Source organism: Anoplopoma fimbria, chromosome 18 (assembly GCF_027596085.1).
Source record: "Anoplopoma fimbria isolate UVic2021 breed Golden Eagle Sablefish chromosome 18, Afim_UVic_2022, whole genome shotgun sequence".
In the NCBI taxonomy this organism is placed as follows: Eukaryota; Metazoa; Chordata; class Actinopteri; order Perciformes; family Anoplopomatidae; genus Anoplopoma; species Anoplopoma fimbria.
In genome coordinates, this window is record NC_072466.1 from 12,091,321 (window position 1) to 12,113,401 (window position 22,081).

A 22,081-nucleotide genomic window follows, 5' to 3' on the forward strand; every position below is an offset into this window, starting at 1 on the left:
TACCAAATAAAATTACAAACATAAATTTGCTTGACATATATTCCACTCATTCACCCACGTAGCAGCAATGCTTTTGTACTTTCATGCCTACATAGTAACAATAGCAGCATCCAGTCAGTCAGGTCTTCAAAGGTAGTAAGTAGAACAAAGGTTAAATCCAACACAATTTTGCCAATCAAAGTCCATCGACAATGTGTTTGTGTGTTTGTGTGTGTCTGTGCGTGCATAAATGCATGAGTATATATGTCTATTGGAAAGAAGCCAAATGTGCAATTATATGATGTACTTAACAGGCACAGAATACCACATGTTCTGTACATGTGAAGTACTGGGTGTTTGTCCTGCAGTCAATAGGAAAGGGACTTTCAACTAGGAGGGTGGCTGGAACAATTTGTTTGTGTGTGTGTGTATGCTCAAATAGGCCGGTTCTAAGATTGCTAGAAACTTTTCAACACTTCTGAACTCATCTGAAATGCGAGTCAATGAAAAACTTATTTCATTGACTGATCTCCCCTTTTAAAAAATGTTTGTATGCTATAAAAAAAAATCTTGTATGCATATAAACAGGATTTGTAATGCATTGACCTTTGTTATTATATGTATATATATATATATATATATATATATATATATATGTATATATGCCTCTTATTGTTTGTCAGTATTGGACCAACTCAAAAACTAATGGGCAAATTAAAATGAACTTTGCTATCCACTTCATCATACTAAAAATGAAGATTTTGTAGCTAGGTAGACCATGATACCAAATAAAAAATTCCCCACTTATAAAATAAGCCGCACAAATTTATGCACAGTTTGTACTATACACAGTGCTTTCTTGTATGATTTTCTTACATACAATCAAATAGATACCTGTGCAGCATACAGTCCTCTAATGTAATAATTACTCATTATGTTTTAAACAAAAATGTAGGAACCTGGTTGGCTTAATACCAGTTCATTAAGACAAAAAATATAGGATAATTTATCTGACTTGTAAGTGCTGAGACTGTCTAAATATTTGAACTTGAATATCTTTATTCTAATGAAAAAATTTGGAGTGCTCCTGTACATGTGAAACTTTCATGTTGGTGTGCTGCGTGGTAGCTGATAAACTTTGACCTGTCTTTTAGAATGGTTCTATCAGTGAAGTTTTATCAGGTTTGGTCTTAAGGGGCTATCTGTCGGTTACAGATAAAGTTAAAGAACAATATAACTTTTAGGAACATTGTGATTTATGACACAGCGATACCCTGTGCATGACTTCATTGTTTCTGGACTTTCAGCCAATGTTTGTTGAACCAGATGGACTAATACTGTAGGTCAGTAAACTGTTGGAGAATAAACTGCAAGCTGTATTATGCAGTTAACAGCAGGTTAGTGTTTTTTTCCTTTTTGCAATCATTGGTTGAGACATCACATATGAAGATCAAGTAACTGCAATATTGTGTTGAGGTTGCGTAAAACTTCTACATCTATCACTGAGGTAATAATAGCATTAGAAAAATCACATAAATTCACTCTACATTCACATCGTGACTTGGAATAAAATGCAAAAAATAAATGGTGTGAATAATACAGAAAAAGAATGTATAACCAGGAAAATCAAAGATAAGCAAATTGGTTGGCTTCGCCCTAGTCAAAGCTTTCACATAAAAAATGTTTTGCAGTTTATTTTAAACAATTTGTCAACCTCCATTTTATCCTCCTTTAATCCTAATTATAAATCAACCCACACTTTGCCATTTAATCTACAATGTTGTTGCAGCATAACCTGCAAGTGGAATGTCGTCACATTTAGCAGAATAGCTCAGAGTTGATTTTTTCAATAGCATAAAGCACTCAAGTGTTGCTTTCATTAAATTGCTGCATTTTTTGGTTTTGCCATCCAGCATTTACAGGCAACACAAACAGGCAACACTCGGTTTCAAGAAAGGTACAGTAGTGTATCATTTTTTGTATGATCTGTTTTAAATAGAATATAGACCCAATATTCTATTTTCAAATAGAATAAAAAAGGTCCTTTTGTTTCCACTGGTAGCAAACATTGTCATGAATGCTACCAATGACAATGTTTTTACAAAGATATTAGTAGTTTGCTCTTGAGCAGAAGTCATTTTTGGCATTTCACTCATTATTAACAGTGATAGCAGAGACAGAGATGGGGAGAGACAGAGGAATGATATGTCTAGGCAGCTATGTTTTTCTATTTTTGTATTTGAACATCAAGCATAAGGCACAAAGTGCAAATCACTGTCAGTTAAGCAATGTGCCAGGGGCATTTGGCTGGATACACATGGCAAAACTAAAAATCAGGGTGGTGAAAGCAACTCTTTTTTTAGAGTTGAATTGCTGTTTCGTATGATACTAAAAGCTTGTTCCTCATGTTTTCCATGTAGGATTCTGAAGTTGTATCTAATAAAACACACACTGTCCGCACATTTTGAGAGGTTAATGTGTAAATGTGTTAATGTGTTATTTTGCGGTCTTGATTAAATAAAATATAACAAATGCAATTTCTACTCTAACTGTGATTTGAAGGGCTACAAAATGTAGAGGTTTGCAAAAAAGCCTATGTGACCTTTGACCAATCATTTTGACAATCTTGTTTAAAGTAGCAGCACTCAAAGCTTATGTGTTGAGACAAAGATGGTGTTTTCAGGTTTGGCATTCTACTGAGCACAACAATCCATACTGTGGGGTTGCGAAATGTGACTATGGAGACTACAGATAACCAGCAAAGCATACAGTTGATAACATCTGCACTGCTGCATCTCTTTCAAACTGTCATGAGTTAAAGTTATCATGCACTTTGATCATGCATTGTAAGGAAGCTATATGTACTTTTCAGACTACTTAACAGGACATAGATAAACAATAAAGTTGAATAGCACTTAGAAAATATAAGCAGTGCTCTCAGTGGATTAAACAGTTGACCTTTATGACGATTTATTAGGCAAGAGGGCCTAGCGTTGCCCTGCTGGGGGATGCACATGTCTGTCTCCTGTGATGTGGGTCGCAGAGTTTATAGTCACTCTTGTGGGCCTCAACAGGAATTATTTCTTTTGACTAATATTAACTAGATTCAAATTAATGTGATCAGCTCACTGAAGGTAGTGTGTTTCTTCACTATGTTCTCTGACTTGTCATTCTTCTCCCTCATCTTATATATAGATAATATACATCACTAAACTTGCCTGAGCCAAAAATCAATTTCACATCTCAAGCTTGTTCAAAATGCTGCAGCTTACTGCCAGTAAGATTCAAAATTAGTTTTAAGATCTAACTAAGCCGGAATGCATAAGGACGCCTGTTCTTTGGAACGAATTGCCTGAGTAAAATTAGGCTAGCAGAATTTTTTTCTTTTCTTTTAAATCCCTTCCCAAAAAGCACTTTTATGAACAGGCTTTTATGTGATAACTCCATTTGCAGTTTTTGTAAAGTTTGGATCTGTTCTTAATTGTATCCCTGTTTGTTGGTGTGTCTAGCTGTATCCATTTACCTTTTTATTGTAAACGGGACACTTCTGTATTTTTCAACTCGGACACTATTTTCCCATCACTAATAATTGTTGTTCCCATCAGTCACTTAGGCACAAAAACATTGGAAAATAGGATCAAGGTTAAAAAATACTGAAGTTACAGTTTAAATGAATTTGTAATAAAATATCTAAAACAAAAGATAGATTTTTCTAAAGCATGCAGTATATGATTCAAAAAGAGTGTGCTAGCAACTATTTTAAAGAGTATCCCCTCAAAGTATCCTCTACTATTAGACCCCTGACATTCATGAGAGCATGGAGCATGCATTGCTCAACCGCAATGAGGCTTGGTGGAATAAACCTCAGGACTGTATTTTTACAATTGTCTTTGGCAAGAATTATTGTTTTTACATCTAATCTAAACTTAAGTTGATATAAATACATAAAAAATCTAACAAAATGAACTAAAGCGTAAACCAAAAGTCTAAAGAGACCCAAGCTCCCTTTGGACTTTGTGTACATGTCTGTCAGTGTAAACACCGTCAGTATCTGAAAAACTTTTTAAAGGTCCTGATGGGGATATGTTGCACCAGACCATTGCACAACATAGTTATGTGATCGATGAATAAAAGAGAAAAATATATATTTTTTAAACTGCTTCAGCAAATTCAAGATTATTGCTGTTTATTTACTTCATGTGCTTTAGCTGTACATGCAGTCCAATATCAAACTCTGCCAGACATTTGAATCTTTGTAGCTCAAAGGTCATCATCTAAACCATATCGATGCAAATGTTTTCACTGTTTTCATTTTGGCTTGTGGCAGTGGAAGGAGAACAACAAGCATCTAACTCTTTTACCAGCTACTATTCTGTAAGTACTATAACTACAATTATTTTAACTATTGTGGCTATTAAGATTAGCCACATTCCTATTTTAAACACTGTGTATGTGTTTAATTAAAGAACATAAAGATATTAAGAAATTAATATAAAGATTACAGATAGCTTTTTTCGTAACTCATTAATGTGCATTTTCCCAGTAAATAAATAAATAAACCAGTAAATAAAATGATCAAACAAACATGAAAGGACTAATCCAACATTTACATAAGGGAGAAAATGCTGCTTTAAGATGTTGTTTGCTTTTTTGGTCAATATCATCAACGGGTAAAGCAGGTGACATGTTAATCATCTTTTTCACATCAAGAGGGACTTTGTGTTTGGAGCACGCCTTGATCACTCAGTGGTCACTAATGAGTGCTTATCAGCGACCTAGTTTACACTCAAGCTGTAAGCTTGTTAACTTCATTGACTGACTTTGCATTTTTACAGCAGAATTTTAAGAATATCAACTTTCCCTGATTTTTGAACTGTGAAATATTTTACCCAAATGTTTAAATCAAGGCACACTGTTTTAATCTAACCCTTTGTCATGTGAATATTCACAGTGAATAACAGTAAAGCACAGGAAATATAATTATTCTTTAGTAAATAATGGCTTATTCAAGCGACTGCAAGAGTTACCTCTTTTAATAAATAATGCCAAAAAATGGGCCTAGATATGTCTAAATAAAAACAGAAGCGGTGTGACCACACAACTTCTCTTCATTTATATCTCACTTATGTCAGACAGAAGTATTATAAAACCACCATTATCTGATAAGGCTAAGCTTTAAAGGGCTTTAATCAATCTATATATTGCATCCAATGTCTTACGTGCATTTAAATATCCCTAAAAAACAGAATTGATGCAGCCAAAAGAGGTCATTTTGAAGATTTAACATTATTAAGTACTTTGAGCAATGAGACCCTCTTCAAACCTTTTGCCTTTGTCCCTCCACACAGGAGGCTGAGGTGGACTTTGGGCGTTCAAAGCCCTGTCTGTGCCTCCCAGTCCGCTGATAGAGCCAAGCTGAGGGTATAAAAGCCCAGAGCTGATGCTAAGAAATCAGTCTCGTCTGAGTACTCGCAAATAACAAGGGAGAGAGCTTCTACAAACCCATCATGGGGGACCCAAAGCTCTGCCTTTTGCTGCTCCTCAGCACATCTGCCTTGGCTTGTAAGTACTTCTTAGAAGGCATTTCTTTGAGCATTGTACATAGTTTAAAGTAGTATGTAGTTTAATACTGTATAACAGCTTTTTTTGTATTTGCTGTATGATTATTAACTACTCAAATCTTTGAATTTCAATTAATTTCATATGACAGGGATAATGCAATTTAACATAGGGCCAACATAGAGCACTAAACTGATGTTCTGCACATACAGTTTATAGCTTTTGCTAATATTTCCACTGTTGTCCATGGTTGGGATTTACATGTAATGTAAATGTAAAATGTACAGCTATAACTAACGTAAAACCACAATGCTACTAACAATTCACATATACAATACACCTTTTTACTTAATTTACAGTGCAATAAGCAAAAGCTGGGCATAGCTCTGGTTTGCTTTTGTTGTAAAATATATTATGTCTGGAAATTTAGATCTACCATGTTGAATTTTAAAGTTGCCATTCACCAAGCTCCTAGTTACTGTCCTGTTGTGGGATATGTCTGGAAAGATGCTCTTGGGCTAGACTGCTTTTACGTTTAAAAATGAATTAAAAAAAAAAGAATGATGCTATCAAAGCTAATTAAGTTGTATCTTTTTAGTATGTTACAGTGATGGACAGCTTTTTGTCCTAAGGATGAAAGACGGTTGATTGTAGATGGTGATGCTTGAGCCCATACTGTCATACAGCATTAAAAATATAGGAAAATCATATAGTGCATAAATAATTGGGCAGCATGAGTGGAAATGTAGTGTATGTTTAAGTTAAAACAACTAAGGTTGGTCTCTACTTAATACAAAATGTTGTTAACGTGTTTATATGTGAGCTGTTGATCTGATTATTTTTAAGAACTTAAAATCATTGCCGTCCTCTATTTCTTCATTAAAAATGTCATGTGACCCTTGTTTTCTAGTTGAGAAGCACAGAGAAACTTTTTTTGTTTTTTTGTTTATTTAATACAAGATGATTATGTTGCAGCCACTGTTGGAGATCATCCAAATAGGCAATGTTGCCATGCTAGGTGGCAACATTGCATAATATTATGAGCAAGGACCTATGGATTAGTGTAGTTACAGTAGTATAGTAGTTGTAGTCAGTTTCATTACAATAACTAAATAATTAATTATCTAATTTTTTTTCTTAACAGTTGCCCAAGATGAAGATCAGCCCACCTGCCTGCGTAAGTTAATGAGTACAATTTTTGTGTTGACTTAAGTAAAAATAGATGGCCTTTTCATCCAAAATCTCTTTTAACATTGATTTTTTTTTTCTTCTAGTGGCCCAAAGGTACAAGACCCTACACAAGTATGAATACCGATATGAAGCCGAATCTTTGAATGCCATCAACGGAGCCTCACAGCTCAAGAACGGACCCAAAGTCTCTTGCACGGTAAGAGAAAGATCTTTCACAATCATCTTTAGTCATCTGATATTTCTCTTTCCATGTTAAATTCTACTCAGACGAGACTGATTTCTTAGCTTCTCAGAATGAGATAAAAAAACATTTACCTTTTCTCACAGGTTGAAATTGAAGTACCTCAGACTTGTAGTTTCATCGTACGCACTACTGGCTGTAGCCTGAGTGAGGTGGTCGACATGGACGCAGAAGGAAACCCTGTGTTCGGTCCTGCACCCAGCTCTGATGCCTTTGCTGCTGAGATGGAGAAGTATGTTACTTTATATAAATCCCTGAAGTCAGAAGATTACTTTTCATTGTCAATCTGTGATTTTTTTGAGGATTTGCACTGATAATCAAGCTCAAATATCATACATTTTCTTTAGTTATCCGCTGAAGGTTGTGGTTGAGGGTGTATACGATGTGGAATTGTACCCAGAGGATGGTGAGACAACAACCATTTTGAACATCAAGAGGGGTATCATATCTGCCCTGGCTGTGCCTCTGGTGGAAGAAGACAAGAACAAAATAATGGTACAGTACTATAATTAACCAAGAAAAAGCTTTAAAATTGGGATATATTAGCCCCCACTTCAAAGTAAACAATGCTTAAAATCTTAGTTTGAAAAAAAAAACTGCCAGTAAAACATTCTTTCTTTTCATTCTTTCTGATCTCCTTTTCCAGCCCACCATACACGGCAGGTGCAAGACCTCTCACATTGTCAACGCTAGAGAGGACATTGCAACTGACATCAGCCTCACGAGGGACCTGACCAAATGTGATGAATTTAAGCCCATTAGAGATCACACCAGCCCATTGGCACTTATCTCTGGCACGGTAAGATATCCAATTGTCCGTGGTAGCAACATGAACTTTCAGACAAATATTTAAGAGTTGATTAAATAAATAACTACTTCATGTAAGCTTTTACACCTGTCCCATTTACTGTCCAATACATCCAGTCTTGGATTGAAATTCCCATGGTACACGGGAAAGAATCTTATGCTTGTAAAAGCAGCAAGTGTAACTTTTGTAACATTTAGGCTAAGCAGTCGTAGCAACAATGTTAGAAAAGGCTAAAACAAACTCAAATTTAATTGACAAGTGGTCTGGGAAGTGCAGCTAAAACTCTTCGACTCTTTTACTTCTATTCACTGCATTAATATGATTATTTGTCTATTTCCAGCAATACCTTCTTGCCCAGATGGTCAGAAGCTCCCAGATCTGCAACTACAAGTTTGACAAAGAGGGGAAACACATGATTTCTGGGTCTTGCACAGAGAACCACATCATCATTCCCTACTCTCACAAGTAAGTCCAATCTTGTATTAGACTATAAAATGCTCTGTCATATAAGTGTATGTACCGATGTCTTAAACAAGACATCAACAGTATTTTAAAGCATGTATTTTTCCCAACAGGGGAGAATATGGCGTTACCAATGTTGGAAAGCAAGAACTGACTCTGGTTCAGGTCTCTCCTCACAATGACAGAGTCTTTGACCGAAGTAAGCTCTTTGTTTAATTTGTATTCTTTTGATATAGAGTTAAATATTTAATAAGGTCGCGAAACGTAATATTAAGTCATTATAACCATGATGCTTGTGTATCACAGGTGACATTGCCAAGGGTCTTCACATGGACACTGTCGAGGACAGGAGTGTTATCCAGGATAAAGATGCAGGTCTCAACCTACTGAGAGAACTGGCCACTCTGCCCGAGACTGAGGGTGAGAGGAGGGCCCACCTCTTCCAAAAGCTTGTCACCATGGTCCGTGGAATGAAGACTGAGACCCTGAGCCCCGCTCTTCCTGAGGCTCTTGCCGTGTCCCGTGTCCTGACCTACCAGGTTCTGGCCCAGTGTGGAACCCCTGAGTGCAGCAGCGCCATCATGCAGATCTTCAGGACTTTTGACAGCTCCTCGCTGGAGGTCGATGCCGGTGTTTTTGCTATGGGACTCGTGTCCAATCCCTCTGCCCTCCTGATCAATGACATGCTCGAAATGGCCAAATACAAGCCCAGCAAGCCCATCATGTATGCCCTGAGCAATGTTGTCAAGAGGTGAGTGAAATAACACTTTATTTCAGGTTAAATAATATTTCAGCAAATGTTTTGCCTCTCTGCTTAAAATGGGATATGCAGAATATAATTCTAAATATTTCTTCAACAGGTTTTACAAAGCTGAGGGAAAGCTAATCCCCGAGATTTACTCTGTTGCTGAGTTCATGGCTGCCCAGTTGGGTGACTGCTCTGGTGATAAGGACAACACTTTCTTGACATTGAGAGTGAGTAACCTTCCTTATTAGTCACAATTTAAATGACTGCCAACACCAAGGAGCCCAATATCAATGTGTCCTCTGATTCCAGGTTATTGGAAACATGGCTCCAGCTCTGGCATCTGCTGGTCCTGCACTCAGATCTGGTGTGATCCAGTGTGTGAACCAACCTGCTGCTTCCCTGGCTGTGCAGCAGGCTGCCATCCAAGTGTTCAGGCTGACTCCCGTCCCCGAAGAGGCAAGTGAAACTATTTCAATGGTTTGGAAAAACTATCGGAATAATTATTTCTACTGTATACTAATTTTATTCATGTCTATTGGTCACAGGGCAGAGAGGTTCTCATGCAGGTGCTTTTGGACAGCGCCAGCCCCATGCAAAAGCGTGTTGCTGCATATCTGGTTCTTATGAAAGACCCCCAGCCCACTGAACTGGCCCAGCTGGTTGATGCCTTGCCCAATGAGCAGGACAAACAAGTCAAGAGCTTTGTGATCTCCCACATTACCAACATTGTGTCCTCAACTGAGCCAGAGACCCAAGAGTAAGTGAAAAGAAGTTTAAGATTTATATTCATATTTCTTAAATGTGTTGTTTGACTAAATGGTGAGTATGAGGATGTGATCACCATCAGAGATTTAACAGCATTATTTTATTCTTTCCTACAGACTGAGAGAGAAGATTCAAGATGCCCTGCAGGGTAATGAGGTCGGGCTCACAATGGACCCAACTAAGTTCTCTCGCAACTACAAGATGGGATCTGTGGAGGGCAACATGATCTTTGAGGATTCCAGCTATCTGCCCAAGGAGGTCATGCTTGAAATGACTCTGAAGGCTTTTGGCTATGACATCGACATGATGGAGGTAAACATTCTGAGCTATTTTAATCTAAATTGTGCTTTAAGACAATTTTTCAGAAAGCAGATTTGTCAGTGAAACATGTATCACCTTTACAGGTTGGTATGGAGGGAAAAGGATTCGAGCCAACCATCGATGCCCTGTTTGGAAAGAATGGTTTCTTCCCCGACACTGCCCTGAAGACAATGTACTTTGTTTCTGAAAACATGCCACTCAGAGTCAATGAGATCCTGCAGAACATGCTCCCTGCTCTGAAGAAGGACAGGATGAACAGACAGGTACTCAGATCAATATTTTTTGTACACATTAATAAAACAATTATGATGATGAAAAATATTCTAAGAAAGTGTGAACATCCATGTTTAGGCCTCCCAGAGCCTGATGAGGGAGATCGGACGCAACTTCAACAAAGTCTTCAAGGCATTGAAGGAGGCACAGTCTCCTGAGGCAATGGTTTATCTGAGACTTTTGGGAAATGAGCTGGGATATCTGAGGACCAACGAAATGGAGGAGATGGCCTACTCTGCTACCGTGATGATTGACAGCATGTTCAAGATGTTCCCAACTGATGTAAGGATCTTCTTTTAAGAGCATAGTTGACAATCAAAGAATAAATTAATTTAGTATTTCCTTGGCTATGATTTTAATGTACCATGTGTATCTTTATTTGCCACAGATCATAAGGGCACTGATGACCAAGGCTGACAGCACAATCTTTGCCCACTACATCTTCATGGACAATGAATTCTTCCTGCCTACTATTACTGGTGTGCCTCTGAGGATTACAATGTCTGGTACTTTCACCCCTGGCATCAAGGGTGGACTTCAGGTTGCTCGTGACATGGTAATTTTCCATAAATGTGTTTAATTTTCAGCAATATTTTCTCACAATGAATTGCATCAGCACAACTCTTTACGTTTTTCCTATGTGTCCACACAGAGTGAAGTGTCCTTCATGCCCTCCGCTAGCATTGAGTTTGTATCTCAAATTGGCTCCTTCATCCCTGAATATGTCAACTCTGGATTAGAGATGCACAGCAACTTTTTCCATGAAAGTGGGCTCAGGGCCAAGATCTCCATGGAACCTAACAATGTCAAGCTGACCATCCCTGCTCCAATGAGTCCAATCAAGCTCATCAAAATGACGTAAGTCAAAGTAAAACTTTTAAAAATCGCAACAGGCAGGAAGTGCTTTACACCTCTGGTTGTAATGAAACAGCAATACAAATGTTATTTACTAAGGGTAAATACAGCTATGTTCGTAGCTTTAGTTCAACATTTCTTTCTTTCGGTAATCATGGCCTCATACAAATAATTAAGGGGATCTTGTATTTTGGTTTGCAACAATTTCTGCTTTTCTACATTAAGATTAAAACAGCAAAAGCTCTGCATTCTAACTTTTGTACATTTAACATTTAGAAACTCCCTGGTGGCAGTGACTGGATCAGAAGTGAAGACCATCCCCCCGATGGTGATGGACAAGGTTGATGTGAGTGAGTGCACTCCTTTCTTCGCTGGAATGAAATACTGCACTGCTCTGCAGTACACTGATGCTTTCTCTCAAGAGACATCACCCTACTTCCCCATCACCGGAGACAGCAAGTGAGCAAAACTGTCCAAACCACCAGCACCAAATTTTCTTAAAAAAATGAATTACTTATCAATATTGGCTAATTATCTGAATTATCTACATAGATTTGCGGTGGAACTCCACCCCAATGGAGAAGTCACTGAGTACACAGCCACTGTTGCCTACGAGCTCCTTAGGGAGGGAGAAGAGGGCCGGCAGAAGGTTGACTCTGTGAAGTTTGTTCTGAGGGCTGAAGGTAAAGTATAATATGGACATTATGATAACCCCTTTCCGTCTTCTTAGTGGCTCAAGTGGCCAAAAAGGTTTATTGATTTATGTAATATTAAAATATTTGTTTGTCAACAACAGGTTCAGAGCCCACTGAAGCAAGAGCAATCATGAAATATAATAGAAGAAAGAATGTCATCACAGCTGACATCCAGATCCCTGACTACGATGTGGAGGCTGGACTCAGGCTGGGTGTTGTTGATGGAAACACCAAGGGCAAAGGAACTCACAGTATCTCTCTTGACCTCATAAACAAGAACATCCCTCAGCTCTCTCTGGTTGGCCGTGCCAAGTAAGAAATCAACCATAAATCCTCATTAACATTAATGTCACCCTCACAATTGATAGTATGCTAACTCACTGGCACATTTTTCAGTCTCAAGGCCATGAAGGAGGGTATGCTGCAAGTACAACTTCTTGTCCCCTCAATTAATGCTGATGCCACCGTCACAGCCAACATGAAACGTGATGAGGAATTGGAACTGGAGCTTAAGAGTGAAATCAAGATCATGGCCGCAAACTCTGAGCAGAAAATCTCAATGAAATATGGTAATTATACAGATATTTTCCAGAATATTACTTACATATTCATTTAATAATTCCTTACATTTTTGATAGGTAAATTTAAATCTGGGTCATATCCTAAATGGAGCTACATCTGGCATTTCAGAATTGTGGTGGAAATTCTAGACCCAAAATATGGGGCCATTTTGCCCTTCAGAAAATGCCAAATTTGATAGATTAATAGTAATTTTAGTCCCAGATTAAGTTTTGCCTGGGGATTAGAGAAATATTACCTCATGCTTTAGGATTCCATTCATTGTTCTCTATTGTTGCAGATGCCAGCAAATTTGAGGTTTTGTTCAAGTCTGATGTGAACACTGACACCACCAGCTTGCCAACTGCTGACATGGTTGAGTATGGCAACCAAGTCCTTGACATGCAGGTGGGGCAGACTGACATGAAAGTCCGTAACATCTTCAAGACGTTTGTGGAGGTATGTAGATTTGATTAAAAGTATTCACAATTCGTCTTCTGTTTTGATTTTTAATTTTGAGCATGAATAAAATACTGGCTATTGTTTTCTTAGGCAGCAAACAATTACATGGAAAAGTATGCTGATATCCCTTACATTCAGAACTTCAGAGTGCCTGATATGCCCGAGATTTCCCTGCCAGAGACATTGTTCCTGAATACGTAAGTGATAACAACTCTGAGGTGAATGTTTAAAGTCCCTGGCTTTTTTTCCAAGCAATTATTAATTTACTTTTTCCTTACAACAGGGAGACAAAGGCTGTCTACTATTTCAACAATGAGCACTTCAACATTGCCATCCCTCTACTTCTTGGAGGAAAGTCAACAGAAGAGCTTAACTTCCCACCAGCTTTGACCACACCTTCCCTGTCTCTACCTCAATTTGGACTGGAGATCGCCTCCATGGAAATTCCCATTCCAGAGCTTGTTGTCCCTGAGAGCTTTACTTTGTCCATTCCTCTTTTTGGAAAAGCTGAGGTGTCAACTCTGATGAAGAGCAACTTATATGACATGGAGGCCTCAATGGCTGCTGGGAAAGATATTGTGGAAACACCAAGCTACTCAGCTATGTTTGATGTGAAAGGAACCTCCCCACTTGACATCCTCTCAATAAATATTAAAGGTATTTCATAGTAAATATCATTCATGACATCAGGATTTGAATAATTGGTATTATTAACAAACAGTTAAAATCACGCATTGGTACAATAGTTTTCAGTTACAGTTTTCAACTTATATTAACGTAAAAAAGTGTGACTTAATTTCGGTTACAGTATTACAGTGACAAATATATCTGTTATCAAGCTATAAATCATCTGTTCTTCTTTTGTGCTTTATGTAGGTTCTGGAATGTTGGCCACTGATTCCATCAAGGCCGAATTGAAAAGCTCTTTGGCACATAAATTCCTCGAAGCCATGATTAGTATTGTTGAGGATGTAACCATCACAGACAAAATCAATTTGAAATCTAGCAGCAAGATTGAAGCCACAAGCAAATTGGGTCAATATATTAGACTAGAGCACACTGGCATGACTGGAATCAACACTGAAGAAATTTCTGCTGATAGCAGCTTTGAGGGAATGTTCACCGCTGGACCCGTGTATGGCAAGACCATTTCGACCCAGTCATTCACCATCTTCCCATTCAGGCCAGAAGCAAAAATTGATACTACTGTTCAGTTTGATTCCACAATTGGTAAGGCCGAGAACACAATTGCAGCAACTCTTGCCAATGGTGAATTCTCAGTTGTGTCAAACACCAATGCCTTTGAAGACGCCTTGACCCATGTTGCTGAGCTTTCCTTCAAAGACAGCAAGCTGTCACTGAAATGTGATGCAAATGCTCTTGCTCTTGGTATGAAGATCCGTAACCAGGCTGAATCCTCTGCTGGTGCTGGTGAAATCGTCATGAGAATGGAGACAAATGCAGACCACTCTGAAAACCGTGTTTACTCTCTGCTGACTGCCTCTCTTGATGTCAATGGTCTGGCTGTGAACAGCGATGCCACCATGAAGATCCTTGAGAATGAGGCTACTCAAAAGGCTACTCTGAAAATGAACAAGGACGGTTTGACCACAAGTGGAACAACCACCCTCCAGAGCCCCCTGTCCTTGGAAAACACCTTCAACGCTGGGCTTGATGCTTCAACGGCAACTCTATCCATTACCAACAAGGCTGCAATGCGTGACATCAAGGTTGATAATACCAACACTCTGACCATTACTCTCTCTAGCCTTGACTTCAACTCAAAGGCTGAAGCCACCGGCAGTGAGTATGTCACTTACACTCATGATATCACTGTCGACATGAAACCATACACTGCCTCTGCAAATGTTAAAAACAACCTGAAGCTTCTGGCGGCCGACTTCATTAATGAGGCTCAGCTGCAGGCAGAGCTTTACAAGATGGACCTGACTGGAAGCCTGAAAGCCATCTATGGTGAGGAAGAGATCAAGCACACCTATCAGGTAAATTATGCTGATATGACGGCTAACGCAAAGTGCAGCACCACTGGGAAACTCCTGGGAACGCACATGAGCCACAACACTGAGCTTGAGGTTGTCGGTCTTGCTGCCAGGATCACAAATGATGCCCGCTTCAACTCACAGCCGATGCGCTTTGACCACACCATCCGTTGCAGTATTGTTCCTTTCGATTTCAACCTTGATGCCATTTTCAATGCTGATGGAGACATGACCATGTATGGAAAGCATAGTGCCCAGCTTTATGGCAAGTTCCTTCTTAAAGCTCAGCCCCTGGCTTTTGCTAGCTCACATGAATGCAGAGCATCAGTAAACCAGCAGCTAGACACCGGTTTTGCTCTTGAGACCACATTTGACAACAAGATGGATACTGTTCTGTCACTCCAAGAGCAGAAGATCAGTTTTAGAATGAAGTCTAAAATGAATGACCATGCCTTAAATCAGGACATGAGTGTTTACAACACTGCTGAGAGAACTGGAATTGAGGTTTCTGGTACCATCCTCACAAACATGGTCAATGCAGAATCCACCGAGAACCAGGAATTCACCATCTCTTCCTTTGTCAAGTATGACAAGAACACAGATAGTCAAATTATTCAGTTCCCTCTGATTGAAAATCTTCCTGCATTCATAGAAACCATCAAGGGTGCTGTTGTGCTTGTTGCAGAGGCACTGCAAAACTACCTCAACAATGAGGAGATAAAGGCTAAACTAGAAGCTCTTCCCCAGTATGTAAGCGACTTTGTTTCACAACTGAATATTGAAGGCAAGGTTGTTCAGCTGAAGCAGTATTTCAATGATTTTACCCAAGAATATGTCATTTCCATGGAAGATGTGGAAGCATCTTTGAGCACTCTCAAGGTTACTGTTGAAAAATTGTTGGCTGATCTTAATCTTTACATCCAACACTTTGCTGGTATGGTGAAAGAGATCATTGTTAGTGGCACCCTGCCAGAAACCCTCATTCAGAAGATCCAGGAACAGCTGAATGCCATTAATGAGGAATATGACATCCAGGCAATGGTTGTATATGTGATTGATACCATGAGGGAGGCTGTGCAGCAGATTGACTTGGAAAAGCTCCAGGGCAGCAGCATTGCATTCCTGCGTGATATTGATTCCAAGTATGAAGTCAAGGCCACCCTACAGACAATCATAAGTGAAATTAAACGAATGATTGAGACCTTTGACATGCAGGAATGTGTTGCTGAACTGAAGAAGTTCATTTCATCCATTTCCTTTAAAAATAATATTAAGAAACTAGTGAGTGGGATACCCACAGAGATTTTCAGCGATATAACAGATTGCATTAAGGAAACGATTCAGGACCTTGACATCCTAGGTAAGATCAACACATTCTATGCCAAGATGAGAGAGTTGATTGTAAAGTTTGAGGCTGACAAAAAAGTTGAGGTTGTCTTGGAAAAGGCTGTTGAGCTCATCAAGCAGTTCAGAATTGAGGAAACTATCACGGCTGTGGTAAACATGGTGAAGGACGCAGACATCCATACCAAATTCATGGAGGTCTTTGAGGGGGCTATTAACTATTTGAAAACAACCGAGGTTAAGGATATAATTCAACAGCTGAATATGTATATTGAAACTATTACGCAAAAATTGAGGGCACTGGATTATAATGAATTTGTGGGTTATGCTAATCAAATGATTGCTGATTACACAGTTTACGTGAATGAGCTGATCAGGACTTTTGAAATCCCCCAGAAACTTGAGGCAACAAGAGATTTTGTCAACCTTGTATTATCTTCTGTCAGAGGCTTAATGGAAAACCTGAGAGAAATCAAAGCTGCAGAAATGATTAAATCTGTTAAGGACTTCATTGACTGGGTTGTGCTTGACAGTATTAAGACATTTGCTGAATTTATGAAGGAGAAAATTACAAATCTGGATGTCAAAGCAGAGATTACCTCTTATCTGGACTTTGTGAGCAAATACTACACTAGAGTCATCACTGTAGTAACTGATATCTTCACCAATACAATTGAGATGATTAAGAATGTGGTACCTGAGCAAAAAATCATCAGCGAGATTCAGCAGATCATTAAAGGGCTTATTATTGAACTTAAGAAAGCTGAGTTGAATATACCATCCTTTGTTCTTCCTCTCACTGACCTTGTTGTGCCCTCTGTGAAACTCAGCATAGATGAGCTTAAACAGTTTGAAATCCCAACACAGCTAGACATCCCTGAGTTCACCATCCTTGGCTTCTATACTGTTGAAGCCACCACAATTTCCTTGGATGACATCAAGCAGAGAATCATTGAACTTTTCGATTTCATTGTCAACTTTGAGATCAAAATGCCTGATGTGGAGGCTATCTTTGGAGACCTCACAATGAACTATCTTCCTTCCATGCCTGAGATGACCTTCCCAGAAATCAGCCTTCCTGAGATCTCATTCCTTACCATCCCACAAGTTCCCGTAGAGAAGCTTGTCAAGTCTCTGCAGCTTCCTGAGATCACACTGCCAACCATTCCAAATCAGATCATTGTTCCATGCTTTGGTAAACTCTATGGTGAGATCAAATTCCAAACTCCCATCTACACCATCAAGACTTCTGCTGAGTTCCAGAACTCCACTGAGAGTGAAATGACACCTCAATTCACAGGATTCCTTACTTCCCAGGCTACATCTCCAAGTTTTGAAATTCTTAATTTCAAACTTGACTCAACTGCTCGTATTGCAATCCCAAAAATGAGTCGTGTTGTCCTTGCAGAGACTCTTAAATTCAACCATCTTGCTCTTGGTGTTGAACATCAGGCATCTGTAACTCTCTATGGCCAATCAGCCCAGGCCCAAGGCAAAACTACAATTAGGGTTATCACTACACCTTACACTGCTGACTTCATGAACACAGCCTTTATTGCTATGGAAGAGGGAATGTCTGCCTCTCTTGATACAACTTACAATCATGTAGTAGACCTTCCAATTTTCAATGTCAGGAGTGAGGCTACTGTAACCCAGAAAGCAATTGCTCGCCAAAATGGCTACACCCTCACTCTAACAGTTGACAATTCAGGCACTGGCAAATTCAATGCTGAGGATGGCACTCACAAGAGCAACTTGCAATTGTCACTTACTCCGACCATTTGCACGCTTACTTTCTCAGGTGACACAGACTCAACCCTCTTAAAGATGAAACAGCAAATTACTGCTGAATCTGGCACCCTTTCCTACTTCAAGTTTAATATCCGCAATGAAGCAGAGGCACCAGTCATTAAGAACAGTCTTGTTGTGGCATCTGGCCATGCCAACCTTTATGATATGAAGGCTGAGCTGAAAGCAAACCATGACACAGAACTGTATGGTGCAGTCACTGGAGTCCTGTCCAATGGAATCAAAATTTTAGTTCGTCCTGTTGAGTTTATCGTTGAATTCCAAAACAAAGGAAATGCCAAGGTCAACATTTTCGAAACTCTGATTGCTAAGATAGATCTGCAGAATGATTACTCAGCAACCCTCAAACCAAACAGCCAACAGATGAACACTGTTGGTCTGGCTCGTCTTAATCAGTACAAAATGTTTTACAACCTCACTGTTGACAATAATGAAAACGAGGCTGGCATCTTTGTTGCCATGGAAAGCGAGGCCAATCTTGACTTCCTGAAAGCCCCCATCAGCATTCCTGAGATAGACTTGCCTTTTGTTGACTTCAATACTCCAGCTATCAGTGATCTGAACTTGTACGAGCAGACTGGATTGAAGGACATTTTGACTACCACTGAGCAGTCTGTGAATGTGGATGCCAAGATTGTTTACCAGAAAAGCCAGGCTGCCCCCCTTGTTGATATGATGGGTCTGTTCCAGATTCCCTCTGTCGGTAACCTGATCACAGAGATGTCTGTCAAGTCTGCTATCATTAATCTAAATGTCAATGCTGGACTGTATGCTGAGGATGATCTTGTGTTCCGTCTGGGAGCTTCCACAGCCTCTGTGTTTGAGGGTCTAAAAGCCAAACTTGATGGTACCACCAGTCTGACCACCAAGAGAGGAATCAAGTTGGCCAATTCCCTGTCGCTTGAAAATCGTCACATTGAAGGCACTCATGACAGCACAATCAGTATGAGTACTGACACTTTTGAAGCTGCTCTATCTGTGGCTACCATTGCAAAGATTGCCCTGCCTATACTCAACCTTGAGGCAAACCAGAATTTGGTTGCAGACACCAAAACCAAAGCAAATGCTGTCTCCACCTTGAGAATGAAGGGAGACTTCAACCTCCCTCTGATCAATGCTGTTGGAAAGGCCGAGGCAGACCACAGTCTGAAGCTGGAGGGAAGCTTTGAGTATGTTTCCATGGAGTCATCTACAAAGGCCAACATGGATGGCACAGTGCTTGAAGACTATCTACTTTTGGGAGTCCTGGATAATGACATTAATCTGTATCTGAATAATGATGGCATACGCTCAACATCCAAGGTTATTGCTGACGCCAAGCTTAACCAAGGCACCACCAAAGTCATTGGCATGGATGTAAATGAGAATCTTGCTGTAGAAGCCTCCCTGAACCGTGTGTATGCAGTGCTGAAGTATACTGGCAACAACGAGGCAAACTTGTTCAATTTTAACACCAACGGGAGACATGTTGTCCAGGCTACCATTGATCTTGCCCCAACCTCTTCCTTGACTGCTGATATAGAGATTGATATGTCCCAGCCATGCACCCTTGGTGACTTCAGCATCTTTGAGAAAACTGTTGCTGAGGTGACAGCCACCAAGCAGAAGATCTCTACCAATGGCAAGTTTGTCAGCCCACTGTACACCACAAACCTGGCAGCGGAACTAGAGGGTGATGCTCCTGTCTTCAAAGTCACCTTGAAGTCTTCTGCCACCTCTGTCATTGTGCTCTTTGAATATGACATGGATGGTGAGTTGATCAAATTACCTTAACACGTTCATCTGTTTATTTTGCAAGAATTGTTGAGCATTAAATGTTACAAAATATTTCCTTCAATAGCTTCTTCTACTGTAAACATTGAGAGTGAAGCTCTGAACATGGTCAACAAAGTTGTCCTGACACACGCAGACATGACCATGGATGTCAATCATGTCATTACCCAAGCCTTGAGGTAATATTTTGAATTTGGTTTGCAATATATGTTAAGTAATTACTTATGAAATTTAAAGTTTAAAGTAATCCTTTTCTGCACATTTTAGGAGAAAGCGACAGGCTGATGACAGGTAAATATGTTTTTTTAACAGTTTTTCTACATTTCATCTTGGCCATTTATCTGAATTATTATTAATTATCAGGTTAAGAATTAATCGTGGGTTTTTATTTTATATGATTTCTTTTTCTCACAGTTACTCTCACCACACCATGAATGTGGACATCACCAGCCCTACTTTCACTGATGCAAACCTTCGTTATGCTGCTCGCAGAGATGGTATAACTGCCTCAGTATCTACCCCCTCTACTGGCTTCCTGGGCCTTCAGTTAAATGGCAGAGTCCCATCTCAGATGACTGCAAGAATCTATGGGCGTTATCCTGTGAGTTTACTAACATTAGCTTTTGGATCTGATGGAAAATGAAATATGAAAATCAAAATATAGGTAAAATAATATTTTATTTCTTCTTTTTAACAGTCTGCCCCAGAGGTTGATGTTGACATGTTGGTCATCAGATCGTCTTCTAAGGATGCTGATAAGATGAATCTGCAGATCGCCTACAACATGGAGGCACCCATAGTAATGCTCGATCAACTCAAGATGAGACTACCTTCCATCATCTCTACATTTACAATGTTCGCTGACAAGTACCAGATCACAAGCAACATGGAAGAGTTGAAGAACTCTGTTGTTAACCGCATTAGCGAGGCCTATGATGCTGCAATCAACTATGATACTCAAATGAGCCAGCTGTCAATCTTCTTCAGGAACATCATTGTCCAGTACCAGAGGTCTGTCCAGGTATTTCTGGATGCTGCTGTCAAGGTCTTGAGGGAAACCCAGTTCAAACTGCCTGGGTCTGATGAGATGACCACTCTCCCTGTAGTCCTGAAAAAGCTGACCAGCAGCATTTCTGCTTTTCTAGATATGACCCTCCAGACAATCTCTACCAACATGGAGGTCTACTATAACTCCTTTGTTGAGCAGATCAGCAGTGTGAAATTGCGCATGCCAGTCGGTGATGCAATCACTGGAGGCCAGATCTTGGATCAGGTCAAATCAGCTTTTAAGAACATATTTGATGAACTGGTGGACTTTGTGAAAAATATGGAGAGTCTTGACACAATGCTAGTGAAGATGGGTGAGACCCTGAGGGCTATTGTTGAGAAATCTCAGGAGTTTGTTGACTCTATCAAGTCTGACTATTTAGATGCTGTACTCATCAACGTCAATGTCGTCTATGTTAACCTTGTCACAGTCTTAAAGAATGTTGTTGACCAGATCTTTGCTCTAAATATGGAGCAGCTCAACAGTACATTTGAGTACATTGTGGATATGTTCATTTACTTAGTGCAGCAGTTTAATAACACTATTTATAGTTCCCTGCAGCAAGCTTCAGAGGAGGCTCAAGCCTTCATGAAAATTAGAGAAGGAAGACTTGAGATTGACCTTCCATTTCCATTCCAGCAGTGAGAACCCCTGACAGACTAAGGCCAAAGTACAAATGAAATACTACCATCCTTTCAACACATACTTGGAAGGAGTATGGACAATTTGCTCTTTAACCATATTTATAACAATGAGTTCAACAGAAGTAAATGTTGTATCGTTTTCATTTAGATGGTTTATTGTGTAAAAACATGGAAAATGTAACATTTTACAGAAACTCACCTTCCTGAGAAGAGTGAAAATCATCAATAAAACACATTAATACAATCCGTAAATGTCTGATTTCCTGCTTTGTAATGTTACAACACAGTTTGGATGAATCTCAATGAATTTATTTAGCCCCATGATTCAAGAATTGAGTGGTACCTTTGAGATAACCGAGGACCTTCAAAACTGACTAATTAGACAGTATTTTGTAATAGTAGTATTTTGCTTTTTTGTCATTGTACACCAAATGTTATAACCTGGACATACAAATACACCAATATACACATACACTGTGAGGGTAATTCAAACACTGATAAAATAAAACAACACAAAAATAATGAACACAAAATCAGTGCAGACAA

General features: G+C 39.4%; 1 protein-coding gene across 1 annotated transcript; it reads left to right on the forward strand.

The window, feature by feature from the left end:
• Positions 1–5,335: 5,335 nt before the first annotated feature.
• apobb.1 (apolipoprotein Bb, tandem duplicate 1) lies at positions 5,336–21,779 on the forward strand. Its single transcript, XM_054618033.1, has 29 exons — positions 5,336–5,541; positions 6,683–6,715; positions 6,813–6,925; positions 7,057–7,202; positions 7,318–7,465; positions 7,617–7,769; positions 8,119–8,243; positions 8,354–8,439; positions 8,547–8,991; positions 9,101–9,215; positions 9,298–9,444; positions 9,534–9,745; positions 9,870–10,065; positions 10,158–10,337; positions 10,426–10,629; positions 10,736–10,903; positions 11,000–11,205; positions 11,479–11,661; positions 11,755–11,885; positions 11,999–12,209; positions 12,294–12,466; positions 12,757–12,914; positions 13,008–13,114; positions 13,201–13,574; positions 13,794–19,820; positions 19,911–20,022; positions 20,111–20,134; positions 20,258–20,444; positions 20,541–21,779. The coding sequence occupies exons 1-29, from the start codon at positions 5,487–5,489 to the stop codon at positions 21,534–21,536; spliced, it is 11,415 nt and encodes a 3,804-aa protein (XP_054474008.1). The 5' UTR covers positions 5,336–5,486; the 3' UTR covers positions 21,537–21,779.
• The last annotated feature ends 302 nt before the right edge of the window (positions 21,780–22,081 follow it).

Bases quoted from the DNA above. Each gene is read 5' to 3' on its own strand.
- apobb.1 (XM_054618033.1), top strand. From the start codon at position 5,487: ATGGGGGACCCAAAGCTCTGCCTTTTGCTGCTCCTCAGCACATCTGCC. The intron at 10,066-10,157 runs GTAAACATTCTG...TCACCTTTACAG, and splicing joins ATGACATCGACATGATGGAG to GTTGGTATGGAGGGAAAAGG. The intron at 12,210-12,293 runs GTAAGAAATCAA...CACATTTTTCAG, and splicing joins TCTCTGGTTGGCCGTGCCAA to TCTCAAGGCCATGAAGGAGG.